This window comes from Lichenostomus cassidix, chromosome 2, assembly GCF_008360975.1.
Source record: "Lichenostomus cassidix isolate B80296 chromosome 2, HeHo_3.0, whole genome shotgun sequence".
Lineage (NCBI taxonomy): Eukaryota > Metazoa > Chordata > Aves > Passeriformes > Meliphagidae > Lichenostomus > Lichenostomus cassidix.
This window is the reverse complement of record NC_139482.1, coordinates 131,609,737-131,628,348: the sequence shown is the minus strand read 5'-3', so window position 1 is coordinate 131,628,348 and position 18,612 is coordinate 131,609,737. Positions and strand designations below refer to the sequence as shown.

The window sequence follows — 18,612 nt, the reverse complement described above, 5'->3', positions numbered from 1 at the left end:
ATTCCTGCCTTTACAGACAGTTGTGGAGCCCTCCCTCCCACAACATCTCACAGGGACAGAGCTCACAAAGGCTGCTAGACCATCAAGTGCAGAGCTAGTCTAAACCTGTCAGGATATCCAGTGTTGATTCCATATATTAATTATATGTTGTGTAAAAAAGGATTTCCTAAGAGGTTTGGTGGTTTGTTTTTTTTTTAAGTTAAACTGAAGATCTGGATCTTTCCTTTTTTATGTGTCAACAGACTAGATAAACCAGAATGGAAAATCCTGTAAGAGCCATACTTAATGTATCAGTATTGCATATCAGCATCACATCTCTGGAGTGCCTTCTTTGTTGTGGAATGAATCCTGTTGTTACAAAAGGTATCTTTCTTTAAACGAGTATCTTCAGGTTTAACATGCATTCCTCATTTATCTTAATTTACTGTTTATCTTTGAAGGAGCAGGAGATCCCCTTGTCCACCTTCTGAGTGCTAATGGCTTTTAGCACGATGGGTCACTTTGCCAGGTGGGCAGGGAGGAGTGCAGAATGAACCATATAACAAGGACAGGTGGTGGCAGGCAGGAGTTTGCTGGTGACACACCTTCAGGGGTTCCCACACACAGGGAATTTCACAGAGACTTAAACCGTGGCCAGCTTGCTCTGTTTATTGTGCACACAGCAGCCATTCCTCCATCACTGCACCGCACATCATCCATTTTTGGAAAAAGCTACCAAGGAAGTGTGTAGACAAGCAATCCTAGCAACCCCTGAGAGACATTGCCTGTCTTAATCCCAGTCATGAGCTGCAATGACAGATGACTTCATGATGAAAGGAAAACACAATCTCTGGTGATTCCTTAATCTTTCATCTACCAGTTTCTTCATAGAAATGGACTTAAATGGTTAAACTATGAGGTAGCCATAGGAAAGAAATCAAGTGTTAAAAGGATTAAGATATCATCATTAAGGTATCATCATAATTACAACTTCTTGGTACAGAAATTGGGGTTTTAACATGTGCATGCTGACATTGTGGATCTGCAGTTTTAACACTGATTGATGCACCTCAACTTTCTGAAGCATCCCCACGCAGAGAATCCACCTGAGGTGGCAGCATGCCTGCAGGAAATCTCTGCTGGCAAAACCACCCTGAGGCTCAATGCAAAAGAGAAGAGACTCTGTGGCCATGCCTCTAGAGGGCTAGTCTAGCTTACAGTTTACCTTATTGAAATCTCAGCATGGGATAGACCTCACAGAAGCAAAGATCTTCACTAAGAACCTAATTAAGTTAAGTGCAGTCTGTGCAGACCTTGCCTGGACACAGAAGTCAGGGTTTCAGAGTTACTGTGGACTGGATCTTAGTGTTGAGTTTTCAGGGATGGTGCTGGGAACAGCTTACAGTCCCGTGAAGCTGCACTGATTTAAAATGAGCTGTAAGGCATTTCCTGGTGCTGCATTTATAAAAATCAATGTGGACTACTATTTTACACCCCAGTTTTTAGGAAATGCCCAGGCTGGCAGGTGGTGACAACTCTCTTATAGGTGCATGTGCTGCAAAACTTTTCCAGAGCACTGTAGAGGTTTCCTAGCAACTTTCTTCCATGGTCTTTGTGCTCAATTTTGTTCTTTGCCATCATAACACAGCATTTCTGCCTATTTAAACTAATTTAGTTCTTTAAAGCTGGCCAGGCATGGGGAGTACAGCAGCAGTGTCTGATTTATATCCTTTTCAGCTTTTTATCCTTATATTTTTTCCCTCCAAAACTAACAAAACCTGAACCAATATAGGTGGGTTTCATGCATTTTTTTACTAACCAGACCATCACTCCATTGCTCAAATTGCTGAGCAATAGAAAAACTCCAAATTTAAAACAGAAAATCCAAATTTAAAAACAAATATGCACAGCAGCAATGTATTCTTTGATCTCTGCATCTCTTACATAGCTCCTCTGGCATATCGAAGCCAACAGATGTTGATCATGTGCTTTGGACAACTCTTTCCAAATATGTGAGACACATCACATTTCTGAGCCAAAAATGCTCTTAAGAACAAGCAAAACCAAAGTACCTACAATGAGCACAATAGCTTTTGTGCACACGCATGTGTATCCAGTTTAAAAACGGACATGGGTTTTAAGTCTGTAAATTCACTGACAGCACCCAGGTTTGAACATAATGAAGTGTTCAATCAGTAATGTGTACTGGCTAAGACAGACAGCTTCTGAGAGGCAGCTTGAAATGATACCCTTAACTAGAAAGAAAGGGAGGGAGCTATTTGGTGAGTGGAGAAAACTTCAAAGGGTTTGGGTGTTAGAGGGTTCAAGAGAGAAACCCGGATTACCTCTGTGTCCTGGAGCAACACTGAGACAATTTTTGGTACTGAAATAATTCACTACAGAAATACATACTCTAGGTATTTTCCTTGGAACCTGCACTGCTCTGTGAGCTCTCTCATAGAGAGCCATGAACAACTATGATTGTATGATTCTATTGTATGGTTCTATGAACTAAAGTGCAGGAGGAAATGTGGATTCGAGCCCCCCCATACTGCAGCCAGACTCCTTCCTCCCTTAGCAAGATCCATCCCTGCCTGTCACTGAACAAATCCCATATTCACAGGGCTTGGCATCCCACATGGGCGTGACTGAGGCACAAACCCAGCCCTTCCAAAACTGCCCAATGTGAACTCTCTCCCTCTTTCCCCAGGCTTGGCTGCCACTGTTTTAACCCAGCATCAGGCACCTCCATTAGAGAGATCAGCTGCACTTACATCCTTATGCATGTTGGGGATTTGCCTGCTCCTGCCATTTGCCAAACTGCTATAAAACATTGGCTTTCTTGCTCAGCACTAGTGCTTGCACGAGCTATGTCAGCTGTTGGCATCAGTTGCAGAGATCAGGGCAAACTTCCAGAGCAGATCAGACATTGGATTTCTATCAAAACCCATCTGTTCCTGGCTGAGAGTTATTCCCACCACCTTTATAGATGGATGGGATAATGAGCTATTGAACCCACAAATTAGCACAACATGGAGTTCTTTTAATAGCTTTCCTCTACAGAAAGTCAAGGCTGCTAGAGCATCTTGTGTACACCAGCCAGCCCAGCAAGCTAGACTTAGAGCTGACAGTGTCAATTGTTTTTAAAGTGTTATTGCACTGCTGACATTTGAAAAGCAATTTAATATTTCTCCCATGACAGTCACTTCAAATATTCTGGGAACAACCTGTATGAAACCACGGATGATGGTTACAACGCTTGTCTCTTCTGAGACACCCAGGCCAGATTTGGGTACAGCTTGTGCTGGGCAGGACTGTGAGGTGAACAATGCAGTAAACACACCTCCTCCATCACCTAAATCCACTTGGCAATGGGGGTGTGTAGGGGGTGAGTCTCACACCTCAGGCCCTGCCACAGGAGTGCTGTGATTAAAGAGCACAAGGGCTGGAAGGAATTCACGAAGAGCTGCTGCAGCAGTGCTCCCTCTGCAGCGAGCCGCAGCACCAAGGGTTAACATCTGCTGCCTGCCTCACAAATCTGCATAATGCCTTGCTTTGGCAGCTCATTTGCATAATTTTAAATTACTCTTTTGTCTGGAAAATAAAATCCAAAACATAGCTTCAAACATAAGTGGTATATACTAATGTTTCATATCCTAAGAAGGCTTGGTTAAGTCTATTTGTCTGAACTCAACAACTGAGGTTGTAAAAAAAAATTTAACAGAGAGATGTCGTTTCTTTATTGCACAGCCTAGAGTGCCATTTTGACTACCTAAATAAGGTCTAATGTGCTCACCCACCCCTCAGAGAGAGGATGAAGCTTGCCTACACAAGCTCCGACTCTCCGGAGGGCTCTGCAGCTCCAGCCTTTGCCAGTGGGGGGGGTCTAGCCCGCCCCCCTCTAAACTACAGAAACAATGCAGCAACTGGAGACTGAATCCCTGTCATCAGCACATCCTTACCAGGGATGGGCTTCCAGACTGTAGCTGTGTACCCAGGGTGTCGACACACTGGTATGAGCTCAGTGTTCCACCTCCCACTGCTAGGAGGGATTCAGCTCAACAGAGGATGGATACCTACATTCTCTCAGCTGAATCACACTCCCAGCTCCATTGACTGCCATAACTAAATATCCATTGTCTAGTGTGAATTTAGACACCTAAATGCAGGTATCTGTTTTCTGGATCTGATTCCCACTCCAAATTCAGCTGACAGCCTGTGAGGTGGTCTTTGTCGGCAGAGACCCATATATCTCAGGTATTCTCTCCCTCACCATGGGAGACAGATACAAAGTACAGTATCTTCTAATCTCAGTGATGTGTTCCAGTGTAGGAGAAGGGGCTATTAGCCTGCACTGGCGCTTCAGTGTGTTTTAAATCATATCCTATCAGAACAACAGAATAAATCCTAGGAAATAGGAAACCAAATGGATAAGTCGCCTGTCATTATGACTGAAGCCTATCTGAACTCCTGACCTAGTGCCTTACAAACTACAAACTTCTGTACATTCCTTAGGCAAAAACCTGTAACTTGTGCATTAGATATGAACAGTATTTCTAAACAGGACATCCCAAACTAATGGGATGCTCTTATGCTCTTGCCTCTGTGACACAGAGCTTGGTGACACAGGAAGACATTTCTCAGTGGACACCAACACCCCCCCAGCAGTATGCCCAGCAGGCATTCTGCCCAGAGGAGCAGCCAAGGTGCTTCCCTGCCAGCTGGAAGGCATGGTGACAGGGAAAACTTTAGGCAAATTTAGCTGGGTCTGGGTAGGTTGTACAAGCTGTACAGGGGGAAAAGGCCAAGTATAAGTATGTAATCCTGAGTGAACAGATCTGTCAAATGCTAACAAGTTTCTACCTGGCTTGTTTAGTTCAGTTTTTCTTTTACCCAGTGCTCATAATGCAAATTCAAACTTTCAAGCTTCTTGCAAGTGATAACATACTGACTGCCCTCCTTCAGATTCTAGTGGCATTACAGTTTTCATAAAAATGTTTCAATGATTACTTAGGGCCAATTTTTTTCTCCTTTCCCATTCTGCAATATCTAAGCCTTTTATTTGACATTTTTGTTAAAAATTAGACAAAGTAGATAAACAGTATTAAACATTTAGGCCCCAACAATTAAAGTCTCAGTTCACAACAAAAGGCAAGTGAAACTACCTGTATGTTCAGTCAGTAGCAAGTAATTCTGAATTTGCAAATCTGCCTGCAGTTTTATGTCAACTACCTGCCTGTCTATAGAAATACACTTACCAACACATATGAAGGCATACACAACAGTGTTGCAATTGCTGTAATTCACAATAAAATGTTCAGCCGTCAGTTAACTGTGTCCCTTTCCTCTTACACTGCAATGGAAGAAAAATCTTCCAGACTATTTATTCATATTTTCTTTCCTCCATTAGTTTCAATGAAGCTAAATGTTAACTGCCAAAGCAGTTGCCAGCACTGTCTTCGTGTGCTGTATCTCCTATTGACCACTGTCTCCATTGCAACTTTTTTTCTTTCAGTACTGAAGCTCCACCACCATAAAAATCCTATTTCTTGGGACTCCCAGATGTTAGATCTGCCTCTCTTCACACAGATTTAACATCTACTTTTTTGACATTTAATCACTTCTGTGACTGGTTGCAAGACATACAGCAACTGTGTTCTCAGCTAGGGAAGACACTTTAGGGACATGGAAGAACAGTTAAAACACAGCTATCCTGTTCTATGTGAATGTCCTTAGTGATTGAAAAGAGAGAAAACAAAGAAGAAAAAAAGCTCACAAGATTTTTAGCAGAAGGTACAATCTTCCCTGGAAGCAAAACCCATCATTTAATGGGAATGGGCTGTGTTTGACACTTTGCCTGCACCTCCTGATGGGAACATCCAACTGCTGAAACGTGGAAGAGATATTTCAGAAGAGGTTTGCAGCCTCTGTGCACACCCATTTTGCACAGGCCAAATTTCTCCTCAACAGCCACTGTTTATGAGCCGCTTCTCAAATGACATAGCCTCTGGTTTGCTTAAAGTGCCAGCTGTAAAGGGAGGCTGCTTTGGAGCTGTTTCATGAGCAGCTCAGTTTTCTCTCTGTGTGCCTGTGCTATCGTTCAAATCAGCAGTTTGGGCTCAAAACTCATCTTTCTCTCACCATCTTCTGTTTGACATCGTGAAGCAGCCTGAGAGCACACAACCTGGCCTCCTTTGGGGTGAAACCATATGGAAAACTCTGCTCCCAAAATGCATCATGATCTCTGGGGAAGCTGTGGATGTTCAGTCCATGAGGAAAAGCTAGAGCTGGCCAACACAACCACCCTCAGAAGGGGGATGGCTGGGCACTTGGCACCCACTGCTTCATGCTACACTGGACTTCTCTGGAAATATTTAAATTTTAATATTTTTTTCAAGGGGTATTAAAACCCAAGAACTATCTACTATTTCTTCCTATATTATTAATAGCCATCCATGACACATCGCTATTTAATGACAGAGGAACAGCAGCTAAAAAGTAGGCTGAGAGTATGCACACTGAAACGTAAATCCTGGCCCCACTGGAGTCCATGGAATAATTCACTTGCTTTTGACCTAGAAGGTCTCCACTGCTTTCCCTGCCAGAAACAAATTTACTCTGCAATAATTTCAGAAGGCAGTACATGAATCAAGGCCACACAGAACTATTGCTGTGAATGCATTTCACCCACACATTTTATAAAGGCTTTTTTTTTCAAAACTGCCACTTTTGAAGGTAAATATGGTTAAGACAAGAGTAGCTAACTCAATCAAATTTAACTAACAGGAAAATAAAAAACCCTTTTCTTGTCCTAGTTAATCATCTGGACATCTCTTGACAGCCTACAGACAGATAAGAAGGAACAGGCAATTCCACAGGGAACCCAGACAACCCCCTAGGAACACATGCACACTTTTAATGTTGCTGAAGTTCAAACAAATTTTGTCTTTCCTTACCAGGAACGTGCAGGAAGCTGCTCTGATACAAAAGAACACAACTCTGTTTTATAGCTGCCTGCACAGGAACACCTGCCCAGGTGACACAAAGCCTCAGACATACACCCAGCATGTACACTGTGCACTCCAGCTCTGCCCACACCAGCCTCACAGGAACAGTCACACAAAGGGCTGCCTGGTGAGTTCTTCTTGTCACTTTTGTCAGCTCAACTGCATTTGTCAGCAGACAGGTCTGGTCTACACATAAAAAAGTGATCATGTAAACGTTGTGATGGGGCCTGGACAAGAAAAATGTCTTGGATGCCCAGTCAGAAGCAATAGGTGCTCAGAAGTGTCTCTGTGGGAGATGGAAGAGAAAGATGCAAGCAAGGGGCTACAACCATCATGAGAAGCAATGTCAAGTGAGTGCCAAAATCTCAGTCTACCAGCTACCAGTGGATCTACAAACTCCAGTGAACACTTGGCAGAAACCTCACTTTGATCCCAAACATGCTGTGCCAACACCCCTAAACAGAGAAAGCAAACCATACTGTGTAGTAAAGAAAGGAGAAACAGATCATAGATTCCTTGAATTATTTGGGTTGGAAGGGACATTAAAGATCACCAAGTTCCAACCTCCCTGCCACAGGCAGAGACACCTTCCACTAGACCAGGTTGCTCCAAGTCCCATCCAACCTGGTCTTGAACACTTCCAGGGATGGAGCATCCATAACTTCTCTGGGCAGCCTGCTCCAGTGCCTCACCGCCTTCACACTGAATAATTTCTTCCTTATCTCTCATCTGTATCTGCTCTCTTCTAGTGTAAAGCCATTACTACATGCCTTTGTAGAAAGTCCCTCCCCAGCCTTCTTGTTGGTTTAATTTCTTGCAAAGTCCTAATTTTTATCCAGGGAGTCCTTCACTGCAGAGCTGAAGAGAGGAAATGCAGAGTAGATCAGAAAATGGAGGAAAAGGGAGATCAGGCACCTGCAGTATTGCCTTGTTTTAAACAGATATACTTCAGTCCAGTAGCAAGTGTTGTATCTGCAGGCTGTGTCAAAGTTCACCATTTTCATTTCTGAATATCTGAGTCTCTTTCAGCTAAAATTTTGACACAAATTTTTGGTCTCAGACATCTCTGTTAACTTAATTGACCCAAGCATTGGAGAGGAAGCAGGAGAACCCCCTAGTACTGCAGTTAGGGGAAAGATAAAAATCAAAGCAGAACTCAACTTTTTTTTAGTTGCTGAAAAATCCACAGGGCAGAGAGAAATGGTGTGTGCACTATTAGACACGGAAGAACCCACTGTAAGAAAAGTTTTATGGAAAATGAGTTTGCATCAGCTCTGAACCTTACTAAGCTACCTGCTCTTTTTTGGCCTTAAACAATACTTCACAATACAAAACAAACCAACACCAGCATCATTTTGTGCACAAGACAAATAATTTTTCTATTACAGTGATGTTTTTACTTGATAGCCAGGTATAAGTTAGAAAATAAGAGAATATAAACACTTGAAACCGAACATCAAGATGAAATTTCAGCTGTCATGAAATTTAAGCGAAGTACATAAAAATCAGGCTATGACAGCTTGGGACATGAGCATGAGAAAACTTTGCCCAGGACAGCAGAAAGCAAATGGCTAACAGTGCAGTCCTCAGATGAAATTGTCTGATTTTTGGTGTTAACTTGCAAACTATGCACCTTGTGTTGCAAAACATACGGATGTAGTTTAAAAGCCTGAGGTTCCCAGCCCCCAAGAAACTCCTCTGACACTATACCTAGACAGAGGGAGGGCAAGAAGCAGGGTGAGACCTGCATTGCTTCAGTGTGTGGCACAGGGTGATGGAAACCCTGCCATGGACTTCGTTGCTCATTATAGGAACTTCTTTTCAGCCTTGGGAACAATCTAGAAACTGCAGTTTTCTGCACAGCATTCTTGCCTGACATTTCCAGGAATGCTGGCCTAATTTCTTCCAGAGCAAAATACAATCTTATGGTGCCAGCCTGATGTCATCTCTGTTGACATCTGGAGTTAACAGCCTGGAAAGTGCATTATGGAGCTTTCCTTCAGTGCCTGAAGCCTTTACTTCTACTCAGGGCCTCCTCCCTGACTTCTGCATGTCCCATCAGCCGCAGGCACCGCTGCCTGTGGTACACCTGCTGGCATCTGCTCCCACTCTTTACAGAGCAAAGTCCCTTGCAATCCTCTAACCCCAATCCTCCCATCTTTAGCAGGTCCCCTCCCTTCAGAACTAATACTTCTGTGTAATCCACCAGGCCTGCAGCTGCTGAGTTGCAAGCAGTTGGAAATGAATCTGTCCCAGTGTGTATTATTCAGAAGCTTTTTCCAATGTGAAAGTTCTTGATCCACTGGAACTGAACACTTGTGGAGCAGGAGGCTGGATAAGACAACCTCCAGAGGTCCTTGCCAACCTATGCGCTTCTACCAGTCTGAAAACTTCAGGTAACACTGACTTTCATCAAAACTCAGTTTCAGACATGACAGCAGTGATCCCACAGGAGTTATTTTGTATGGTATTTCCAAGCTGACAAAACTCTTGCACAGAAAATATTCCAGCAAGAAACTTGTTCTTCTGGTTGGGTGTTGGTGTATTTATAGCTACACCTTCATAAGGAAGCTGCAGCTTTACCTGGACTTGAAAATACCACTATCTACACACAGAGGAGCTGTGCAACGTAGGGAGCCAAATTTCTTAGGCCAAGACATACGGTGTTGTCTTAAAGATACATTTTGTAAAGAAAAAAATCTGGTTTGGTTCTTACGGTTTTTTCCCCATGACTTGGCAAATATGAATTTTTAAATACCATTTCAGTATTGCATGCTGTCATCCAACAGACTGGGGCAACCGAGAGAATTTAGGGAAAATCTCCTATTTTTAAGTTCTTAAAAACCACAAGTTGTAAGAATGAGCAGCTCTGCTATCAGAATGCAATTTATTTGAAGTCAAATTCAGATAATCAAAGGGCCATCAAGCTGTTATGGCCATAATTATCTTCCACGAATTGCATCAGTGGCCAAGGCAGGCATTCAATGCCGGCCACTTCCTGGTAATGCAAAAGTCGACCAATAAATGCAGCCTCACATCCCTGAGCTATGATTTCCTCCATATTCCAAACCCGTGTCAGAAAATCATCATCAGTTGAACCACTTGGCTTTGTGTCCTCTCACCTATGCTTTACAATTAGATGCCATTTTAGACAGCAACATAAACTCTTCATGTGAACAAGAGCTGACATTTGCACTACACAAGTTTATTCTGGCTCTGAACACAAGTTCCAGTGGAATCCATTTTTTTTTTTTTTCATTTCTGTTCTTGCTGAGTATTTGCATTGGCGAAGCCACTAGCAATGGCTAAAACTGGGGTTTAGACACAATGTAAATAAAGCTAGAGAAAAGGATTGCTTGGAAATGGCCAGAAGCAGATTGCTGAGGCCTAACAGATGTGCCCCCCCTTAAAGCCTTCCCAGCTCCTTTCCTGTATCTAACAGGTTTCCATAACCCATTAACTTTTAAAGGCTGTGTGTTAACGGTGGAACGAAGAGTAATGGAATTATCTTCCTTATGCCCACCCCCTTAGAGAATTCCAATGAACAAGTCATAGCATTTGGAAAGGTAAATGCTTTAGAGAACTACATCTTAAACAGAAAAGCAAACACAAATATCTGGAACTTCCCAAAACCTACCAAAAATTCTTGACAGCATTCCCAAAGGCTTTGCAGGAATTCTCGTGACCCATCTTCCTACTGTTCAATGGAAAAGAGGAATGACTGTCAAACGGAAATATCAATTTTTTTTGTCCGAGAAAAAAAATCAAATTGAGAAGTAAGGCTTTTCAGGTGGTTATCAAAACATGCAGATGATTCTAATAAAATAACTGAGGTCATGACAGCTCATGAGAATCTCTCACTGTGATAAACACAAATCTTTTCAGGGAAAGCATAAAGACTGATGTCGCAGGAAGAAAAAGGCAGGAAAAAAATAACAAACTTTGGTACAATCAAACGCAGAACTAAATAACCCAGAAACTCTAAGCTCTGTCCTAACAGGAAAAAAGTAAAAAGGTAAATATGGATATACTAATTTTTAAAAATACAGCACAGCTACTGCACTGTCTCACTACCAAACAGGAGTCCCATTCCTTCTGGACTTCCAGAAACCTGTTAGTATTTTCCTCCCAGGATAAGCTAAATTACTTATTTGTACTGTTGAAGGCATTTGAATATCACTGTCACTTGAGAACAGAACATATGAGGAAACTTCATCTGAAAATAAGAAATCTGGAATGCACAAATTGAATATTTTTTCTTTCTCTTACCTTTCTTCTTGTTAACGATATTTGTTTTGGGAAAAAACCTTCACAAACTCCCCAAACCTTTGGGCAGCAAGCAGCTGCATCAGCTGACTCTTGGATTAGCTCCTTTCAGTTGTATCGGAAGAACAGCCTAGGAAGAAAGGGAAGGGGAATATGGGAACTTGCAAAGTTCCTTCTGGTCTGAGAGTAGGGGAACAAACTGAGATTTTTAGGGTTGATGAGTATACAGTCTCAGAAATTAATCGTAACTCGCTGAACTAGGTTCTAGACGGTTTTTTATACCATTATCATGTGATTACCATCGTTCCTCACATGCTAAAAAATTCTAAGTCATTTTTCCAAATTTCTGATTTCCTCAAAACAAGCAAGAGCAGGCTGCAAAACAAGCAAATTCCAGTTAAAAAGAGAGAAAAAAGCCCAACAAAACAAAACAATCACCAAAAAACCCCCACCAAAACCAAAGCCTGCTACAATCCCTGCTAAGGTGTTTAGTTTCTATAGAAACAAATGGCTGTTTTATTGACTTTGCTACTCAACCGTCGGTACATTGAGATGTTAATGTGCTGAAAACAGCTCCATGGGCAAGGTGTGACCGCTTGGAACTGTTCAGTTAAACCCGGTCCAGAGGAAAGGCGCATAAGGCCAGCGGCACCTGAAAGTTTCAGTGTGTTAGATAGCTTTTTATTCTGGTATACCAGCAGCCTAGTGGTTAGTCTAGAGAAGACTGAAACGGGACCGCATCAATACATATAAATATCTTAAAGGAATGTGTCAAGAGGATGGTGCCAGACTCTGCTGGTGCCCAGCAACAGAACAAGGACTGAAGGCCGTAAGTTGAAATACAAATTCTACCTCAAGATAAGGAAGTGCTACTTTGCGCTGAGGGTGGCAAAGCACTGCAGCAGGCTGCCCAGGGATGTCGCTCTGTCTCTGGGGACATTCCAAACCCAACTGGACACGTTCCTGGGTCACCTGCTCCACGCGACCCTGCCTTGGCACAGGGCTAGGACTGGATGATCTCCAGGTCATCTTCCAACCCTAACAGTTTCGTGAACCTCCGTAAAAAATGGTGAAAATCCCGGCTGTTCTAGGGAGGACTCACTAGAAATGCAACAAGAAAAGCAACTGGAAAGGACAGAGTCAGCACCAGCCGCGGAGAGTGGGTGCGGACGGGCGCTAGGTCTGAAGCACCTGCGGGCATCGGGAGGAACCCCTGTGCCCCACACACAGCACCCCTGGGGAGCAGCACGCTGAGGCCTCTCACAGCCCCAGCCCCCGCTCCCCACGGAGCTCCGGCCGAGGGGCAGCGGCTCGGCTCCCGCCCAGCCCCTCAGGTGCAGCCGCGCGCCGCCCCGCGAGCGCCCTGCGGGCTGGGGGAGGGGGGAGGGGCAGAGAGAACCCGGGGCAGGCACGTGGTGCTTTACGTGCCTCTCGCGCAATGACGTCATCGCGCCCCGCCGCGAGGGCGACGCGCCGGGCCAATCGGCGGCCCGCTTAGTGGCAGGGGAGGGAGCCGCGCGCGCCAGTCAGCACGAGGCTTGCACGCGCGCCGCCGCGCGCGCCGGTCAAGCCCCGCCCCTTCCCTGTCGCGGCGCACGGAGGGCGGGGGAGGGGAGGGAGAAGGGCCCGCTGGAAGCCAAGATGGCGGCGCGTGCGTGAGCGCGGCGCGGGCCCAGCTCCGAGCGGCGCCGTTGCGGCCGTTCCGCCCCGCCCCGCGCCCGCAGCGCCGCGGCCGCCGAAAGCCCGAGACTCCGCCGGGCGGCCGCGAACCATCCCGGGGGAGGGACGGGGGCCGAGAGCCTCCTCCCCCGCCGCCCCCATTGTGTGCCCGGCCCCCGCCCGCCCGCCTCCCGCCGCCGCCGGGGGGGCACCGGCGCGGAACATGACCTCGATCCACTTCGTGGTGCACCCGCTGCCGGGCACCGAGGACCAGCTCAACGACCGGTGAGGGGGGGCGGAGAGGAGGGGCCCCCCGGGGGCGAGGGGAGGGGCCCCGGGGCAGCGGGGCTGGCCCGACCCCCCCCGCCGGGCCGCGGTTCCGCCGGGTCCCGGGGCGTCCCGCTCCGAGCGACCTCTCCCGGCGGCGGCCGCCGCCAGCTTGGCCCCGCGCGGGGCCCGGGAACCGCGACCTTCGCCGCGGGCCCGGCGGGGGCTGCGGCCGGCCAGGGAAATCCTGGCGGCCGGCCGAGGAAGGGGGTTCCCGGGGATCCCTGGCCGAGGGAGTGGGTTCCCGGGGATCCCTGGCGGAGGAGCGAGAACGTGTCCGTGTGTATCGGGGATGGAGCGAGGCAGACAATGCGGGTGGGGGATCGCGGTGTGTGAGAGAATGACGGGAGCGGGGATAAAGGCGGCAGCGCTGTCACACGCAGCGCCGGTGTGCGCTGCCTTTCCCTGCTCACGCACCGGGTGTGAGATACAAAAGGAGGCCCGATCTCCAAATCACTGATGGTGTGCGGCTTGGCTGAGATGGGGATGACAGCTGCCAGCCTGGAAACCACGCAGCTAACTTTATGTAGGATTGGGGGAGAGAAATTGCAGGCTGGGGAGAAACTGGAGTGCTTGGGAGAAAATGAATCCGTGAACCAAATTTTCTTCACTGCTTGACGTGTGTTTGACAGCTCTGTGTGGCTGTCAAATATTTCTTCTGTAGCAACTGTTAATGGTATGTGTAATAGCTTGCAAATTTTACTTTTGCTCTTTTATGTAGGAATTGTTAGAAAACCTGTAACTTCGTTTTTATTTTCTTACAAATTTATGTGTGAATAAATCGTGATCTTTAATCATCACTGGATAGAAACCTAAAGTTTTTTTACGCTGTAGATAAATGTTATTTAATGATTCTAAAGAATATTTAAATATTTGTAAGTTGTAAAAAGCATGAGCTCTTGGTTATACTCTCCTGATTTTGATACTGCCAGGTTTCAGAGTAGGTCAGGGTCCAACTCACTTCACAGTTATTTGTAGTTAGGTCACTTTGCCTTGACCAGTCTTTGCTGAGATGTCTCTTAAAACAGATGAGGTTTGAGAGCTTATGATGAGGAAAATAGATCTTTTTAAAGACAGAATTTCTGCCTAGCTACATAATCTATATCCTTATACAGGGAAAAGAAACTTCTAAAGATAAAACAGGTCCAAAGCCTGAAGTGTGTTAGTGTGGAGTGTATTTTTTCCTTTAGCCTGATAATACATTTTATAGAATCCTGCTTCCTAGGAGGTCTAGCCGTTCCTACAGGACTGAGTACCTTTCTCCATAAGTACTCCGCTCAAATTTGGCGTAGACCATCTTTCTTTTGCATGACAAACTGAGAAATGATGTTGTACTAGGAGTTCTACTTACTGCTTGCACTGTTTTGATTTGGAGTAAAATCTAGGACTTTGAACTTGAAAGGACCCCAGTGGGTTTTCTTTTGGTTTCTTTTTATGTTGATAGGCCCTTAGAAAACATTTAGCATGCAATTATCACACTTTGCTCCAAGTGAGAGAGCTCATCTGTTTTTTCTTTAATGTTACCTATTGTGTTTACACACTGATATAAAATATGAGTCCCCTTCAGTCTTCATAATGCCTTGTCGGGTTTTTTTGATTTATTTTTTTTCCTTCTTACCACAGCAGCAGCTCTTGAAACTACTATTTGATACAGGAAGCTTCAAAATGTGTGGTAATTAATACATGGAGAAAGCTGCAGAAGTGCTGTTAAGTAGTGACTATTCTGAAAGATCAAGTCACTTCTTGATCTGAGCTGCAAGTCAGAAATTTTGACTTCATAAATATAATTTTACTAAAAGTGCAGAAGCTATGTATCAGAACTTGTAATGCAGTGAAATCAGAATGATTCATAAATAGGGTTGAGGCACACACATATGTGCTGGAAATGCCAGTTCAATTTTATCAGTAGCATTGCTGCTTATTACTGTTCTGTCAGTGTAGATCAGGATCTAGATAGCTTAATAAATTCTCATCCACATACTCATAGATGTTAGGATCTTGGAATGTCTCATGTCTCTGTGATGTTTCTTTCCTCTCTCACTTTATAGACGTTTTTGAGTCTATGCTGCAGCCAGTGGTCAGTCGGGTTGTTTTTTTTTTGTCTGTATTCTGAATGATAGTTGTTCCTCAGAATCAGATTTTGGGATCATAATTCTGCATTGGATGCTTTCAGTAATGGAGCTGTGTTCTGGGTCTAAGGAATAATCACTTAAAATATGAGGCATTTATCAGTGCAATCCATGTGTATTCAGGATACAGGTCACCGTTGAATTATTGTAATCAAGTATTTGATACGTTAGGCTGAATAATCAGTGTAGATGTGTGGAGGGAGTGAAGTGTTTTTGAACCATGCTTCTTCTGAAGTATTGCTCTGCTCTTAAGTATTCAACAAAATGTGAGGAAGTTTTTCCCAGTTCAGTTGGGTGCATTTACTGTCATTCTGTTCTACAGCTCTTATTAGGTTTTCCTTGTAATTCGTTATCCCACAAATTCATGCAACAACTGGGAGAATGGCAAAACACTTCAAAGAAAAGAGGAAAAAGTAACTGTAGAACCACAAATAGTTGGAGGACTCCTGAGCACACCTACTCATCATCTGAAAATACTTCTTAGCTAGTGTTTTTGAAAATGTAGGTTAATATTGTACCTTGGTGGTAGTTATTAGTCCTCTCTCAAATAAGCTGAAACAGCATTGACTTCTTCACTCAGACATCTGGGAGCTGGTGACACTGAAGAGAGTTCACAGAGGACAAGGTTATACTTAATTTTGCGGTTGTTTTAGGATTCATCTTTTGTAATCATTAGTAGGCTAATCTTTTGTTTAGGATGAACTGAGGTAATTAAGGTTTTTCTGGTAAGTTTATTTAGGAAGATAGGTAACTTGGCACTTTTCCCTCCAAGCAATTCGTTCTCTGCAAACTGAATATGAAGAGTTTAATGGGAGAAAAATTTGGTATGGCCTGCAGTTTGAGAAAAAACTCCATGGAGTGTTTGGGATGTAAATAATTAATGGCTTTAATATTTGAAAGAGAGGTGTCCAGCTTCTGTTGTGGTGGGTGTTAGGTATGTTTTGTCAATTATCCATCTCTTTCAGGGTTGGAGACTTTGTGCTCTTTGGAGGAAGTTTGACACAGTTTCATAGATAAGTTAATCTTAGTAAATTCTTCTTAGTATATTTCTTAATTTTATGTTGGGTTAGGAAGTGGGTGTAACCATGACAAATAGCCTTTTCTTGGCTGTTATGAAACCTCACAGGAGCAGTTTAACTTGCTGCTCTGTTTAAGGAGAAGGGGGAGTCTTTCACCTTACATAAATGGCTTTTAAGTGCATGAACTAACCTTCAGGGACTGGATTCACCTCAAAACTTTGACTTTGTTTCTATTTTGTACTGAGAAAATCTTTGTCAGCTAAGCTGTTTAAGTCCTAGCATAGAGTAAGATGTAATTTTTGAAGTGGTCATTGACACAGTGTTAATGTGGTCTTTTCTCTCCTCCTGAAGATGAGATGTAATGAACTTGGTTAAATAGAGGTTATTCTGAATTTAAGATGGGTGTTGAGAAGTGTCATGTAGTAAGTTTACTGGCAGTAATATCTTTGAAACCAGTAACACACATGAGAAAAGTTAATTTGAAGCTTCAGTGAGTCTGTATGTAGAGTCAGCTTTGGGGGAAGAAACGATGATCTAGTTCTTACATGACTTTGTTTCCCTTAATAGTACATTCAGTGCCTGTCTCTGTTGTTTAAATATTACTTACTTTAGGCCATGCCTGAACTGAAAATTTAAGTAGTGTATTTTGCATTGCCTGCATTGTTTGCACTCTCTGATAATACATTTTTGTGGAAAAAAAATACCTAGCAAAACCATACCTTTTTAATCCACACATCGGTTAAAGGTACTATGGAAGTGATCAGTGGATATGTGGCTGCTACTCCGGCAAACGCCACCCCCCTTGCATTTACTGGTGAGCAAATCTGTTAAAAATCTCAAGCAGATGTTGCTGGAAGGAGCTGGCCTAGGGTGTGGTATGGCTGTGCAGGGAGCCAGCAGGGATGTGGAGCTGGCCCCACGTGTCTGCAGGAGCCATGCACAGAGAGGGAGAGAGAGCTCCTGATAATGCAAGTGTTTGTTTAGCCCTGAAACCGCTCTTCTAGGTCCACAGGCATGCTGGGAGTTTACCTGTCCTCTTGTGTAGAGGAAGGCAGCCCAAGCACGAATTTCTCTGCTGTTACTTGTGTGGGATCTGCACTGCTGCCCCAAGCTGGGGAAAAGAAGGGATTGACTGATGCAGTCTTAAATAGAAAACTTGAAAGTTGTGTGTAGATAGGACAGTACTTCTTTTAACTTGAGTGATTTATTTTAGTGTGCTTTAAACTGTTCCTAATCTACTTCAGCAAAAGTCCAGGTAGTCTGCTTCAAAAAGGAATAGATGGTTTTATTACTGGGAAGCCATAACTGATAAAGTATTTGAATTCCCTGAGTTACAGGTGCTTGATGAAATTTTAGTAACAGGAGAGGTGTTGAATTTGGTTTTAGGGTTAATTTCTTGAATGCATAGCCAAATTTGGATTGAGCTCTTCCAGAAAAGAGTGAGGGAATGGTATGACTGTCATGGTCCTATTATTATTATTATTATTGTTATTATTATTATTATTATTATTATTATTAACATTATCATCAGACTCTCAGGTGGAAACACATTTAAAAAACGAAATGGTTTGACTGCCTTAAAAAGTTTGCATCACCACTGTGGTAATACAGACTGTTATAGGACTCATACACGCAGCAATGCATTCAGATTTGATCTTACTTCAGTATTGTTATTAAGAACAATAATTTGTGAAGTTAAGCATCAGAATTTACACATAAGCATCATTTCATGTCTGGTCGAATGTGAAACTTTACTTACACATAGGCTGGTATTCTAAGCCTTTGTGGACTTTGCTCTGGCAAGGTCCTCCTCTGGTTGCAATTGCTTGCTGCACCCCAGATGCTGCTTTTTGGAGAGTATATATGTAATTGTCTACGAGTGTTCTTGCTGAAACTTTTCTGAGATGTTGTAAGTCAAAGTAATTGCTCTCTTCTAAAGGTGGAGGTTTGTTTTCCCTGCCTCTTACGTTGCACTAACTCTAAGTTTCTGATCCCATAGGAAACTGACTTAATTTGCTAAAATGATATAAAGATAGCTCTGGTAAAGTGAAGTAACTAAAAGTCAGTGCATTAGGAAGTTGAACTGGTTTATGTCCTTATTGGATGAGCATCAGAATATTTTGAAAAGTGCTGCAGGAGGGAGAGTTGGTAGTGAACAGGGAAGAGGAAGCAGGGTTGAGTTCCTTCCATTTTGAAAGCAGCAAGTTTATTTTGGCTACTGTAATG

General features: G+C 43.8%; 1 protein-coding gene and 1 long non-coding RNA gene across 14 annotated transcripts in view; one reads left to right on the top strand and one right to left on the bottom strand.

Moving 5' to 3' along the window:
* Positions 1-7,355: 7,355 nt before the first annotated feature.
* On the bottom strand, positions 7,356-12,825 carry LOC146442308 (uncharacterized). Its single transcript, XR_014850224.1, has 3 exons — positions 12,105-12,825; positions 10,624-10,683; positions 7,356-7,844 (listed from the first exon to the last, which is right to left on the bottom strand). It is a non-coding gene; the product is annotated as an uncharacterized LOC146442308 (long non-coding RNA).
* A 243-nt stretch (positions 12,826-13,068) lies between these two features.
* Positions 13,069-18,612, top strand: part of UBR5 (ubiquitin protein ligase E3 component n-recognin 5) — an 87,002-nt gene continuing 81,458 nt past the window's right edge. For all 13 annotated transcript variants that reach the window (XM_085053350.1, XM_085053351.1, XM_085053349.1 and 10 more), the window contains exon 1: positions 13,069-13,196. In XM_085053350.1, the coding sequence (XP_084909476.1) occupies positions 13,135-13,196 (62 nt within the window). In that variant the 5' untranslated portion in view covers positions 13,069-13,134. The remainder of the gene's footprint in view (positions 13,197-18,612) is intronic.